At 40.7% G+C, this 14,778-nt stretch overlaps 1 protein-coding gene across 1 annotated transcript in view; it reads left to right on the top strand.

The window, feature by feature from the left end:
* The window catches only part of myo3a (myosin IIIA), a 52,985-nt gene extending 38,607 nt beyond the window's left edge, over positions 1-14,378 (top strand). Inside the window, exons 26-37 of the mRNA XM_071484713.1 lie at positions 1,063-1,143; positions 1,272-1,477; positions 1,609-1,720; positions 2,459-2,621; positions 2,706-2,792; positions 2,867-2,990; positions 3,088-4,459; positions 4,546-4,690; positions 8,328-8,419; positions 9,098-9,138; positions 12,673-12,936; positions 13,681-14,378. Coding sequence (XP_071340814.1) covers positions 1,063-1,143; positions 1,272-1,477; positions 1,609-1,720; positions 2,459-2,621; positions 2,706-2,792; positions 2,867-2,990; positions 3,088-4,459; positions 4,546-4,690; positions 8,328-8,419; positions 9,098-9,138; positions 12,673-12,936; positions 13,681-13,795 — 2,802 coding nt within the window. The 3' untranslated portion in view covers positions 13,796-14,378. The remainder of the gene's footprint in view (positions 1-1,062; positions 1,144-1,271; positions 1,478-1,608; positions 1,721-2,458; positions 2,622-2,705; positions 2,793-2,866; positions 2,991-3,087; positions 4,460-4,545; positions 4,691-8,327; positions 8,420-9,097; positions 9,139-12,672; positions 12,937-13,680) is intronic.
* Positions 14,379-14,778: the final 400 nt, after the last annotated feature.

Below are 14,778 nucleotides of genomic sequence, written 5' to 3' on the forward strand. Positions count from 1 at the left end.
GCCGGTGGCCAAGTAAAAAAAAATAAATAAATACAGAAATTTCCTGGCAACTTAATGACACAACTCTTCCGTAAATTAGTTTACATTGTGGAAGTTCATGATTTCTGCGCCTGAATGTAAAGCCTGAGGCAGTGTACTCACCTAAAAGCAATTGATAGTAGCTACATTTAAATGAACTGTTTTTGATGAGTTCTTGAATCCATTTCCCTTCATCTGCATATGTTAGACAAAAAAGCTCATCAAAGGCATCGCTCTTAAGAAGCCACAATGAGCTTTTAAATGCTACAAAACAGTTTTAGGCTGATGGCTTGCTATAACAGTGCCCCCCTCTCTCCAGTGCATTTGTGCTGAGAATTAGATTTAGAGCTTGTTAAATTGTTACCAGTTATATGCTGGAAGCAGGTCAATACTATTGTGTGTATAATTTATTATATTCATGTTGATGTAGCCGTCTGTGTTGTCTTTATGAAAGCAAATACAGATGTTTTTTCTAAAAGTGTAGTTTTTAAATCATAAAATGTTTTGATTTTGAAACATGTATAGCACTTTTTAAAATGATATCTAGATTAATTATTTATATAATTAATAGCCTCAGACAAGTTATATTTATGTAGACTGTACTCTTGATTTGGCTTTTTTTTTTTCCTATTTTATGCATCTCTTTTGCAGCCTTCTCGGGAATTAAAGCTCAAGCCTGAAAAAAAAAGCTTGCTTGATGTGCCTCTTGATGACACAGTACAAAAGCAAACGGTGATTGGTAATTTTTCAAAAAAGAAAGATGAAATAGTTGAATGAAAATTCATTAAAAATTGTCCTCCATTAGGATTTTAAATCATCTGCAGGTGGGCGACAGCTGAAGGAGTTGATAATACTTTTTATTAACCGTAGCTCAGTGTCTTTACTGTGCTCCCGTATCCTCAACTACTCTGGAGGTCTATGTGCACTGTATCAAAATGTTCCCATTTATCCCATAAATAAATAAAGCCATTGGTAGTGTATAGAGTAGTGTAACCAGGCAGCACCGTATGAATGTTTGACGTATTTAATGTTTGTTTTTTTCAGTCAGGTGAACATGGAGACACACCTTACCATCCGCGAGAAACCACCAACATGAGAACACAGACAGTGGCCTCCTACTTCAGAGTAAGATTTTTTTTGTTTTTAAACGGCTCATATGCGAGTGCAGATTTTGTTTCAATGTATGAGAGATTTCTTTATTCTTATTACCCTGATTGGATCTTTGGGTTTCACACCTCTCGTGCTCTTTGCAGTACTCTCTGATGGACTTGCTGTCCAAGATGGTGGCAGGCCAGCCTCACTTTGTGCGCTGTATCAAACCCAACAACGATCGCCAAGCCAGCAAGTTTGACCGGGAGAAGGTTCTGGTTCAGCTGCGCTACACCGGCGTTCTGGAGACCGCCAAGATCAGGCGGCAGGGTTACTCTCACCGCATCCTGTTTGCTAACTTCATAAAGAGGTCAGCAGGTTCTCACTTCAGTCCAGGTCTCATTCAAAAGAAAGACACAGCTGATTAAAGTCATGCTAATCAGTGTGTAACATGTGTTGGCCCCCACATTAGTATCCAGCTGATTACACTGATTGTTATAGGTACTACATCTTGGCTTTCCATGCTCACGAGGAGCCCGCTGTGACTCCAGAGACATGTGCTGCAATACTGGAGAAGGCCAAGCTGGAGAACTGGGCAATGGGGAAGACTAAGGTAAGTAAAGATGTTTCATTTTATCAAATCCTCATCACAGCTCACAGTACTTTGTCCAGCAACCTGGTATAATGAGTGGGAGTCATGTCATTGGAGGAGAGAATCTGATTCAAGCCCCACAACTCCTTACTAAAATGCCTTTACATTTGGACCCCAGGGATTTAGTATTTCACTTCCATAGATTTTGTTGACTCACATGAACCAAGTAAAAATTGAAGCTGCAGAGGTCGATATAGCCTGACTTTGAATCCCTAAAATGGGTAAAACTCCAGTAATGCTGGATACTTCATTTCCAATAATACAACTCAGTGGCATGTTACATTGAGGTGATTTTTAGCACTTATATCAAAACTTCAAATAAAAACACAGGAAAAGTGTAAAATATGGGACCTTTAAAGGGGACACTGAGCTCCAGCTTAATACAGTTTAGAACAGGAAATACAGTTTTAAAATCAAGTAGCCAAATCAAAACTTCATACCTTCACTAACCTCAAAATGTGACCTTGTCTTGATTATGCTGTCTAATTATAATGCCCACCTCCAATTTATGTTTACACTTTAGTTTAGTCTAAAGAGGGAGTAAACATTCCTGCAATAAACAGGAATAGTTCTAGAAAGCCAGACAAACATGAGAAAGAATATTATGTGCTTGCCTGCAGGATTGAGATCTGTAAATTAAACTATAGTTGCACAAGTAAAAATAGATTTGTATTGGTGATCAAAGTGTTTGTGTCTCAGGTTTTCCTGAAGTACTACCATGTTGAGCATTTGAATCTGATGGTGCAGCAGGCCACACAGCGCATCATTCTGCTCCAGGCGTACGTTCGAGGCTGGCTGGGAGCCAAGCGGTACCGGCGGATATTAAAAGAGCGAGAACAGAGTGCTCTGGTGCTGCAGTCAGGTTAGTAATCTGTACACTCTGTTAGCGTCCCAGAATATGAATGAGTCACAGAGCAATGATGCTAATTCATGCTTTCATTTACAGCTTACAGAGGTCATAAAGTTCGGAAGAGGGTCGCTGATGACAAAAACAAAGCAAAGTTTGAGGCCTTCATCATCCAATTTCAGGCTGGTGAGAACAGTTATCCTACACAGTCTGAGCTTGGTGTGAATTATATTGGTTCATGTTTCACTTGTCTTCCTCAGTTTGCAGGGGCTATCTAGCAAAAAAGAAATACAAGGAGTTGGTAGACGAAAAGAACAAAGCTGCAACCAAGATTCAGGCCCGCTACAGAGGACATAAAGAAAGGAAAAGCTTCAAAAGAAAACAGTAGGAGAAAATTCAAACTATATAGCCTTCAAAAAAAGATGTTGATTTTTTATTTTTATTTTTTTTTTTGACAAAGATGTACCTATGTTCTTTTTAGGGAAGCCAAAGAGAAAGAGAAAGCAGAAAAGGCTCTTAAGGAAAAGGAGGAACAGGCGTCCGAACCAGAGAAAAGCACCAATGACGAAAATGCCCCCGCTCCACAAAATGAAGCACAGAACGAGGAGGAGGAAGTTAAAGCCGCTGTGGTCCTCCAGAGCAACTACAGGGGCTACAAAGAGAGGAAAAAGTTTAAGGAGAGAAAAAAGACGATGGCCGGGGCCGAGCTAGAGCTACCGCCAAACATAGTGGTGGAAGGGGAACAGGAAAAAGGTGGGGAAGAGGCTTCTGGCAAGGAAAAAGAAGGGGAAAAGACAGAAGAGAATGATGAGGATGAAGAAAGTACTTATGAAGCAGAGGAAAATGATGACAGTGATCATACACAGGTGCCAGAAGATGACGAACATACAGAAGTAGCAGATGAGGCAGTGATTGCAGAGGCACCAGCAGCAGATGCTGGAAAAGAAGAGCAAGAAGAGGATAAGAAAGCGGAGAGTGGACAGGAAAATGCTGCAGGGGAAGAGGCTGTCAACATAGAGGAAGAAACCAAGGCAGCCACTGTTCTCCAGAGTAATTTCAGAGGTCACAAAGAGAGGAAGAGGTTGCAAGAAGAAGGCAAAATCCCAGCAAAGAGACAGACAGGTGAAGAAGAGCCCGCAGCGATCAGTCCTACCGCTGAGGAAGAATTTCCTGAAGCTCCGGCACCGACAGAGGAAATCTGCAGTGAAGAAACAGGAAAAGAAAAAGAGGAATCGACGGAAGCTCAACAAGAGGGAGAAGTTCCTTCAAGTAATGCCAAGTCAGAAGACGCAGACGAGACCAAAGCAGCAGTGGTGCTTCAGAGTAACTTCCGCGGCCACAAAGAGCGCAAACGACTCGAGGAGGAAGGAAAGATCCCGAAGAAAAGGAAGAAGGAAAATGAGGTTGCACCAGAACCTCCAAAAGAAGAAGAGCAAGTGATGCATACAGAAGAAGCGGGGCCAGAGTCCCAGCAGGATGCATCTGAGGAAAACCCGAATGGACTGAACGAAGAAAAAGCTGCCACTGTCCTCCAAAGTAACTTCAGAGGCCACCGGGACCGAAAGAAGCTGAAAGCAGAGAGAGATGCTCAGAACAGAGTGAAGGAAGAAGCTGCCAATGATGCAGGGGAGGAAAGTAAAGAGCAGCAGGAAGGGGAGGAAGTCCTGGACGTCACTGATGTAGTGATTGAACGTAAAGAGGAGACTAATGCTGAAAAAGAAAGACTGGAGGAGGAACAGGCTGCAGTGAAGATCCAAAGTAACTTCAGAGGGTACAAGGACAGGAAGAACCTGAAGGCCAACAAGCAAACAGCACAGAAAGAAGCTGAGCAACTGCAGAGCTTCTCAAAACAGGTAACACCATTTCATTATCCAGTCACCTCTCCAACTTGTGATTTTTTTTCCTACTCATATTTTTTCTGTCTAATCTCTTTCAACAGATCGCAAACACTTCTCAGGACTTTGTCACCCTGCAGCAGAAACTGAATGAGATCATCCAGGCCCATCAATCAAACCCCGAGAACAATGGCTTGTTTGTGAGAGGAAAAGCAATCAATGGCTTCCCTCCCCAGAATCACCAATCAAGTAAGATAAGGAAGGCTGGCTCTCTGTGTGAAATTGAGATGATAAAGCAATGCATATAATGCATATAATGCAGAATGTGGACCTAAGGTTAATGGGCAGTTCTGTTTTTGAAGCCCTGAATCATCAGATAATCAACAAAGACGGAAGAGTTTTTTTTTGTCTTTTCGTCTATTCATCTTTCTGTAGACTTCTACACTGGGGATATTCTTCAGACACTGAGCTAAATGGAGTTCAGGCATTCACCCACATAAGTCAGAGTGCAACTCATTTTCTGCCACACTGAAAAGAAAGGAAAGGGTTGGATGTTTAAGCTTTGATTGTAAATATCCAGGACCTGGGGCAGGAATCTGTCCTTAGTCAGTATTTATTATCTCAGAGTTAAAAGGAGTGTGGGCCTGTGCCAGCTGTTTCCACGCTTTTCTTGTTTCCTAGATATTATAAAAACCACACGTAGATTTTATTACCGGCCACTCACAGTAGAACATGATGTTATCGTACTTTTCTCTCTTGTGCGACTTGATTAGGTCAGGAAACCTGGGAAAGTCAAGTGCCAAAACAGGAAGCGCTTCTCTACCTGATGTGTCATCAAATATAAAAATCAGATTTGCACAGGTGATAGGTGTAATTGCTTTTTCGGGGTGGTGAGCAGAGGGAAGACAGCAAATTGAAAGTTCACCGTGTCTGCGAAATCAGAGATGGCAGCTGAAATGTCACTGTTGCCGTAGGTTCAGGTGTCTTGATGAAATAATGAAGTAATATGTAATAAGACCAATGACTTTCTTGGATGGCATCATGATTCTGTAATTCATTTGATCCTTATTGGTTTTTTGAGCTTTATTACAAAATATGAGAGTAGACAATGTCTCTTGAAAAGTTGATGTTTACTATGTGTCTAGTTCTCAACATGTAACTTACATTTCACCCTTATTTGTAGTTCCTAACCTTAGACAAGTCTTACAGTAGGGGACTGTGCAACTTTTGTTAAATAGCAATTCTGGTTAACAGCACCTAAAATTTCCAAATATTAAGTCAGTTGCTTTCAAGGAGCTATTCGTAAGTTTTGCTATTGCTACATAGTCAACGTTAGCATTAACAGCTGTTTACTTACCAGTCTAGGAGAAACATTTCGAGTTCTGCATCAAACTTCCTTCCTTTATCTAGCAAAAACTGTCACCAATGTTAATTATTGTCTCGGTAAACAGCTAGTCCCAGCCCATCTTGTGAGTTTCCGATAGTGACTCACTGTGGTCTCCAATCTGGCCTGAAGACGTAGCGCTGCTCAGGGGGTGTATTATAACCTCCTGCCTTCCGGCAGGAGGAAGGCAGGACAATGGCTGAAGCTCTTGTCAAGCGACAATCATCACCACCTACTCCCAGCAAGAAGCCACATTTGGCAGCGGAGAAACCTTGCAGGAAGCCCCTTAAAGACATCATCAGATGAACTTACTGAACTAATGTGTTATGTAACAGTACCATGAGTAGAGAAGAACCAACTGACTGACTTTCTTCAACTTTTCTTTTTTTAAAAAGGAGATTATAATATTTCTTCTTGATCTAAAAATGATCGTACCCTAACCTTCAACATATAAAGTTACCATGCACACACATTGTGGAAGAATTGTCCATTGGTGTTCAGAGACCAGCAATATGTTTCAGGAAATGGACATATTGGATTTCTTGCTGAGATTTAAATGAAAATATTGATACCACTGTCATGTCTGTTTGGTAAATATGAAGCTAGAGACAGCACATGGCTAGCTTAGCTTACCATAAATACAGGAAATAGAGGGAAACAGCTAGCCTTGCTCTTTTTTTAAATAAGCTGACAAAATCTGCCTACCTTTATGTGCTTCTGTGTGTTTGAATTTCACCTAATTTCATTTTAACGACAAATACTGAAGTATGAATGCACACATTATACACACACGGGCACACACTCACTCCAGCTTACAGCCCTCTTTAAATATGGACATGTTTGGCCTTAACAGGCTGTTTTTCAGCACAGCACGTTGCCTGAAGTAAAGCAGAATGAATTATCCGTGTTATTTCCGAGGGCTACTGCAACTCCCTATAAAATTATCCTTTTCAGCCTCACTAGGTCATTTCTCCATCAATAGTCCTAAGCTGTCCTCATAAATTTCATTAACATAATAAATTTCATAAGAATCATTTGTGACACAGACAATGAAATCAGAGGAACGCCAGTCACATTGTTCTTCATGGGAAAGGTCATCAAATGTTAATCACGTTTTTGTGAACGAGCATTTCCAACGATTATGACAGGAATTAAAAAGCGTGTGTGTGATATTGGCTTTACTTGTTTGAGCAATACAGAATGACCTTTCAATCTAGTTGTTCAATAATAACAGAAACTTTTCATCTCATTTACCTGCGACCTCCTGCACGTGATGGATTGTTTTGCCACGTTTCACCCTTTGCATGAGAGGTGATTAATAATGAGCAGCAAGCAAAGGTCATTGTAATATGTTTATGATTGCATTAACATAGACAAGAGCTATTGTTACAGTATATCAGCTCATGACAAATGGAAGATGTCATGCATGAAAAAAAACGCCAAGCTGGTCACAAACATGTACCTCCCACTTGATGTTCAATACCATGTTGGGAAGTGAACGTGGGTCATCACAAAGTTATGGGGCTCTCTGTGGCAAAGGTTGTTTCAATATTCAAAATGGCCAAAGGCCTCAGGGTTAAACTGCAGTATGTATGGAGGGAAGCTCAATAAGCACAACAAAGTCAAAGTGCAGCGTGGTGTCGGATCACGCTCAGTAGTCACTTTAGTAATCCAGTCGGCCATGTGTATTGATACCACCGACTCTCAAGCCATCTGCTGGTGATGGGCAGCCACACAAATGACCACAACAATCTGGCTCCTTCAGCAAGATGGAAAAACACTGCTGTTATGCAGGTGTATTATATTAGTGAAAGAGTTTCATATTCACTTGGCTTAGCCTTCTTTAACCATCACCAAATTGCAAAGACCACATTATCTTATTTAGACCTCAGGCCTGTGTACAGTTGAGTTTATAGGAAAAAAAATAATAAAATAAAGCATTATGAATCACCAGTGGTAAACTGGAGATCTTACTGTGAGAAGTCCTTTGCTATAGTCAATATTTGATAATACTGAATATTGCAATATTTCCCATCAGGCAATATTTTTAATAAGAAAAATGGTGTTTTTTGCAGTTTTGCAACAACAGAAACATAAAATACGACACCCCTGCCCGTGTGATAATATTGGACTGTATCGAGGTATAATTTGGATATCATTCAAGTCTAATTGCAGAAATGGTAGAAATAGTAATGTCCCCTCCTCAGCGTAACATAATGCAGTGCAGATGCAACATAATCAAAAACCTTTCACAATCTAAATATAGATGTCCACAAACCCAACATTTAATTGACAGATGCATTTTCACATCACTTAATCTGTTGAAGTCTGGGAAATGTTGGAAATAATAAGAACCAGGATAAGGGAACACAAGTTCCCAAAAAAGTAAATGACAACCCGTCATTCAAAAGCACCTGCTACCAGCCTCTTATCTTGAATTGCTCAGTACAATCAACGTGGTACCACTGTCTGGTGTTTTTAACCGTCTTTGTTGCTTTTCAGCTGACAAGAGATTGTCTAGGACCCCCCGCAGGACTCAACAACCGAAGACCCTGAACACACCGGAAGACTCCACCTATTACAACCTGATTCATGTGAGTGAGACGGTGAATGATTTCAGATACTGAATACAGCTGCTATGTAACACTGTAACTGCTTTCCCACCTATTGGCTTTCACAATGCACTATTGATTGGCAGTTTTTTTTCCTCCCCTTTCTATAGTACTCTTTAATGCACACAATATGTTCTAAAAGGCAAGAAATAAAGTTGTCTGGAGGAGTGTGCTCTTTATTATATTTGACAAGTAATTTGCAGTTTTTGTGCTAAAGGCAGCTTCTCTTTTTATTCAGTGTTCTCCCAGTGTTATTTGCAATGTTTCATAATTTCAACGAACAATAGCTGAGCTCATACTAGCTCTTTTTGCAGCACTTAAGGTTTGTTTATAATGCTTGAATTGTGTTTAGATGACTTAGTTCTATACACTGTAGACATATTGTATCTAATCAATGAATAACTAACTTTAAGAAATGGCAATAATTTTGTGATGTTAAAGAAAAAAAAAAAAAACTTTAAGCAATAGTTTTAAAACATGATTGAAGTGATAACTTCATTACTCCCTTTGACCACATGTATTGGAGATAAATTCATTGAAAATATGTAAGACTTTATTGAAAGGTGAAGAACTAAAACCAGTTTTTGTGCTTCGCCTGAGCACAGATGAGAAGAGTTTGTTTGACATATAGTAACCTGTCCTCTGTCTCTGTGCACTCAGCGGTCCGTCCAGGATGATAAACGCAAACCCAGGAAAGATGGGTAAGTGTCCAGTTCTGATTTCAGCCTCAACTCTAACAACCTATCACCACTATTTTAAGAGGCTGGCCTGCTGCCTGCTGGTCCAGAGTGATGACTGTAGGACAGTGCCAACATAAGGGCAATGTCTGGGTGCAAATTTAACGATGTGCAGCACAACACACATCCTCAGTGACATTAATTAGCCTCATCTTTCACCCCGGATACATCCAGTGAATATGCTCAGTGAAGTGTAATGTTTTGTATGGTGGCGTTTCAGTGGTATTCTGTGAGTTCTATAACTACATTTTTGCAATTGCAGATCAGATCCGTCTAAAAGAAAAAGTGACGGGAAAGTGTGTGTGTGTGCGGATGTGTGTATTCATGCATATGTATGTGCTGTATAGGCCGCAAGGTGAGAATACCGCCCAGAGTGAGGGGGGTGAAGATAGACCGATAGGGCTGGCTGAACAAGCAGGGGCCAGGGTACTTCATCACAGCAGTCTGAGGACACACACACACACACACACACACACACACACACAGTCCAACACAGCTCTAAACATCAAGGGTAATAATTTGTTAGCAGATAAATAAGGCCAGCGATGGACAGGAGCGGTTTAAATGCATCATTAAGGATGAGAAGGTCAGCAGGAAAGATAGCATCTCTGGCTGAAGCTGACAGCAGAGGAGGACAGGAGATGGGAAATCGTGGGTGGTAAGAGGAGCGAGAACTGGAGAGAAGATAGACGTAATGATAGTGAATGGGATTGAAGACATACAGAAGGAGAAATGGGGGGGGCAGTGATAGTGTGTGCCACAGATATCTAAAATTTAGTGCCAATATCAGAGCTATGATCACTTACATGTCTGTTTTATTCTCGCCGTCTCTGAAAGATGTAACAATAGTGATTCAGCTCATGAAGCCTTTTATATTTGCCATTTAAAGCATCATGAGTTAAAGTCGTTCTGATGAAAATTCCACCAGAAGCAATGTCTTTTATGTTTCCAACAGCAGCAACAGCATTTTGTTGGAAATAAACAGAGGAGCAGTGACCCAGGGATGAACCAGCCCCACAACCGACCTGTTTCAGCTGCTGAATCAGGGCTGAACTGGTTCCCTGGTGTCTGAACCAAAGCTAAACAGACATAATGGGAGACTACAGATTACAAAACTAAAAACTACTACATCAGTTGTATGCCTCTGCGACTCAGATTACAAGGCCAAAACCACATTTTGTAAGCTAACCGTGACCTTGACCTTTGACCACCAAAGTCTAAGCAGTTCGTCTTTGAGTCCAGTCAAGGTGTTACTGAGATATCGTGTCCATGAGAATGGGATGGATGGATGGATGGATGGATAACCTGAAAACAGTATGCCTCCAGTGGAGTTGAAAATACAGAAACAAGACTAAAGCTGTGTCCCAAATCCATGCTACATGATAATCCTATACAGTTAATGTGTGAACCAAAATTCACTAAAGGTCAACAAAGCCGGACAAGATTCATCCTCTGGAAACCATGGAGTTTCACTATGGACCAACCGACATTGCCATTCCTAAAGCCATGCCGTCACCATGGCTACAAATGTCACCACTGGCTACATTGATTAAGAAATAACCTCTGATCCAGTATTGATCCAGCTCTCTGTATAAAACAGCTGATAAAAGTCTGTTATCCGAGCCAATGTCATCACTGTGTCAATGACATATTTCAGCCAGTGGCCCAGAGAGCAGGGAGATAATTACAATCAAGGAGAAATTTTCATTTCAGCCTCAGAATGGCACATTCATCATAATTCACCAGAGGGATGATTGTGTGTCGGAAACTGCGGTTATAAGGTCAGTCCTCACACTCATCCCAGTGGTGTTGTGAGATCATCAGTTTACGGGACGGTGTTGATGCCTCTGATGCAGCAGCACTGAGCTCATAAAGAGACTGATTTCCAATAGCATTTCTCACCATGTGAGAACGTGTGAGACACATAGATCTCAACGTGGAAATAGTCTTTTCCTCGCGTCTGTTCATATGGAGGTCAGAGCATAGGTTCAGCTTCAGTGGGGCTTGTGGTGCAAATGGGCGATTTCTACAGTCTGGTGGGCAGATGCCTGCAGACCGAGGGCTTGACAATTATCCTCTTTTCTTCCTCTCCTCTAGCACATGTCACCACACTGTTGTTCAGAAAGTTCTCAAGTAGTGGAACTCAACAAAAGCAGAGTCTGAAAATGAAGTCCTGTCATGAGATTGATCTGAATCAGGCCAATTGAGCCTCTATCTTCTGAACGAAGCAATAGTTTCAATATCACTACCAGCTGCTAAAAGTGCATCTGAAAACACAAGCTAGCTGCTGCAGAGAGCTCAAATAGCAGCTTGTGAATAAAAGGAAAAAAGTAAAGAGCAAAAACAGGAAGATGAAACTTTCAGGTTTCTGAGTAAATAAACTGAAATTCACACATTTTTTTGCATCTTGTTTCTGAAGTAGTTGTTGAGATAACAAAGAAGAGCTTAAAAACCACCAGCTGCTTGTCAGTGTGTTACAGACTAGAGCCACAAACAGGCTTTATATAGGCCACACCTACTGATCTGCAATCAAGACAACTGATGACAGGAGTGTCTTCTTTGGAAGTTGGAAGCTCATAAATCTAAAATAAAAGAGTTTTAGGAGGCATTATTTGTAAAATATCTTCAAACTCACAGTATCAGATATAAATAGAGGGAAAGGGTTAATGTCCTTATTTAGATCAGGAAGTTGCCCCTTAGGTACAAAATCCAGTACATTTAAGCCTTTTTAACATCAGTTACAGCTCCTTTACAGTGACTTAAATATATTCTGTAACACTGATGAGGAAATATTTGTAAAACAGCAGAAAAAATCTATTAAAGAACAAAATAGTTTGAGGGACATTTATGTATTTTTTATGTAAAAAGCTGACTAATTTTGATGGCACAGTATAGAGGAAATTATATATATTTATCTTTGATGGTGGTGGCCATGTTTGTGATGAATGTTTTGCATTATCTTATATTTATAAGGTGTATTTTGTCCAGTGTCAGTGGCTTTTGGAGAGGACACACCTGTGATCTATCAGGTCCTAATTGCAGGAGGAGTCTTGATAAAGCCTGTTTGCTTCTGCTCCGTAAGAACTTGACAAAGGCTGAAGTGCAGCTCGGCTTTGTCATTCTTCTTTCCTCTCTTTCTGCCCAAATTTTTTTTTTTCCCCTGTATTTGTGCTTTTCAGTATTTTTCCCTCACATGAGCCCAAACTTTTTTGAGCCTCATACCCACAACCTGTCACAGTGTGTGTCTGTTAAGACAAGTTTACATCCTGCAAACACGCATGTGATGCTTAAACTGGAACACCAAACTCACTTATACATTTACAAGAGATACTTGTAAGAGATTACTGTGACAGTAATTCATACTGGTACTTGATACAGGTACAACTCTGGACTACATAAACTGTTACAGAAGTGGTCAGAAATTGAACATGTGGTCTAGATCACTGACTCAAAGACCCCTTCCTAACATCCACCCATCCCCTCTGCTTGTGCTTCTAGTCCTGGGAAGCTGCTGGATGTAGACGACCATTACTACCGCGGCCTGTCCACCAGCAGGTCAGAGCCCTCCATGTCCACAGAGGAAACACCACCCAGCAGCACACCTGAGAGGAGGGGGTCTTTAGAGAGGAGACGGTCCATGGACAGGAGACGGTCCATGGACAGGAGGCAGCCTGAAGAACTGAGACCAGCTGCTGGGAGTAGAAAGACCAGAGAGAGGGCCATCACTGATCCGGAGCGTCCCAGACCTGCTGACGACGACAGGTACATCCTCTTTATCCAGGATGGTCCAGACAGAGACGGTTTTTCACATAAAACGGTTCAGAAAAGAGTATTGACTATTTAGGGCTGTAGCTGAATGACACAAAAATCCTGGTGAAAATAATCTTTGCTGAACCATAGAAAATGTTTTATTTTAGAGTAACTTGACACCAGACTGAACTGCTTCTCAGGCTGCTGGTAACCACACCCAACAGTGATGTCACAATGTACTGACACGCCCTGGGGTACACCTCTGCATCACTGCAGCAAGATGAGACGTTCAACCACTAGAGGGCAACAAAAAGGATTTTCAGCTGTTGTTTAATTGCTTATTAAGATGCCACAAATTAAGTGAAACACAGCTTCATAGTGCTGAACGACTTTCATCAGCTGAGAGAGAACGACCTCATACATCCTACACACAGTTGTGGGTGAAGTTCCTGAAATAAATTCAGTTGAATTTAAAAAGGCCACACTTACATTTCACATTCCAGTTGATCTAAGGACAGAAAGTAACAACTCCAAGTATGAATTTCATCTGTTTTCTCCTTCAGTCTGGCCAGTGGCTCAGACAGGTCCGCACACATGATAAATGACTCCTGAAGATGATAAACAATATGAAATCTTTCTCCCGGACATGAATCTTTTGTGTTTCAAATCTTTCAAACCATCTCCAGGTTCTGCTTTTGTTTTCCTCTTGACTTTGCAGTGAATTTCTCTGTTCTCTCTCTCCTGTTGTGCTGACAGGCGCTCGGTTCCCAGAATGCCCTCCACAGAGAGCCAGACCGAGGAGAACCCGTACGACTTTAGACACCTGCTGAGGAAGACCTCGCAGCGACGAAGGCTCATCAAACAGTACTGAACACAGGACTGGACTTTTTTTTTCAGCCACTTGGCACAATCTGAATCATCATACACACCACGTTTGCATCGGATTAACAAATATCATGGTATATGATATGAGTATTGATTCATGATCCATCACAGCTTCTTATAAACATTTGAAACATTTAGGTTAGTGCAATCAGTACCTTTTTATTTCCCTGGCTGAATCTAGCATAGACAGGATGAAGGTAATGTAAATAATACAATGCTCCGCCCTTTAAACTTGCTGTAAATGAAGGTTTTATGTATGTAATTTGTAAACTAGATGTTACTTTTGCTTATTTTGCTGTATCAATTTCCTTTTTTTTTTTGCTTGTCAAATACTGTGTGTGAGGTTGTCCATGTCCATTAAAACATCAGATATCATTTTATAATGTCTGGAGGTCATGTAAATATGCAGGTCATGCACTTACACCTGACAACTTTGCGCTTCAGTCCGTTCTGATGAACGAATCTTTGGGAAATCAGCTTCACTGTTGTCATGTTAAGAAATTTACATTCTTTTTCTCTGCTGTGATCATCTGGTTTGTTCATTTCAAAATAAAATATCATCAAATTCCCTGTGATGTTTAATTTATCTTATATACATATCTGCCTCTAAGATCCAGCCTCCTTAACTCATATTCAAGCTTTATATTTCTCCTCTGGTGCCAATTTTAACTGAAAATATTTCTTTTTTTTTTTTTTTTTTTTTTTTTGTAGAGTAAAACTAATGTTGGAGATATCAGGAGTAAACAGAAGCAGCTGTGTCATGTTTATCAAACCGGTCTTTTAAATTCCTCTTCATATCTTCCTCTGTTTCATATTGGCTTGAACATTGCTTTGAGATGCAACCTCTGACCTTTAAGTGGCATTTTAGAGGAGAAAACCCCCACAGGGAGTGAGGGCTGAGTGCACACACTGGCACAAATACTACACACACAACCAAATAACTCGTGACAAAAAACAAAGAAAAAAACT

Source organism: Trachinotus anak, unplaced genomic scaffold, assembly GCF_046630095.1.
Source record: "Trachinotus anak isolate AG129_WGS33_773 ecotype Australia unplaced genomic scaffold, CSIRO_AGI_Tana_v1 ptg000009l, whole genome shotgun sequence".
Taxonomy (NCBI): domain Eukaryota; kingdom Metazoa; phylum Chordata; class Actinopteri; order Carangiformes; family Carangidae; genus Trachinotus; species Trachinotus anak.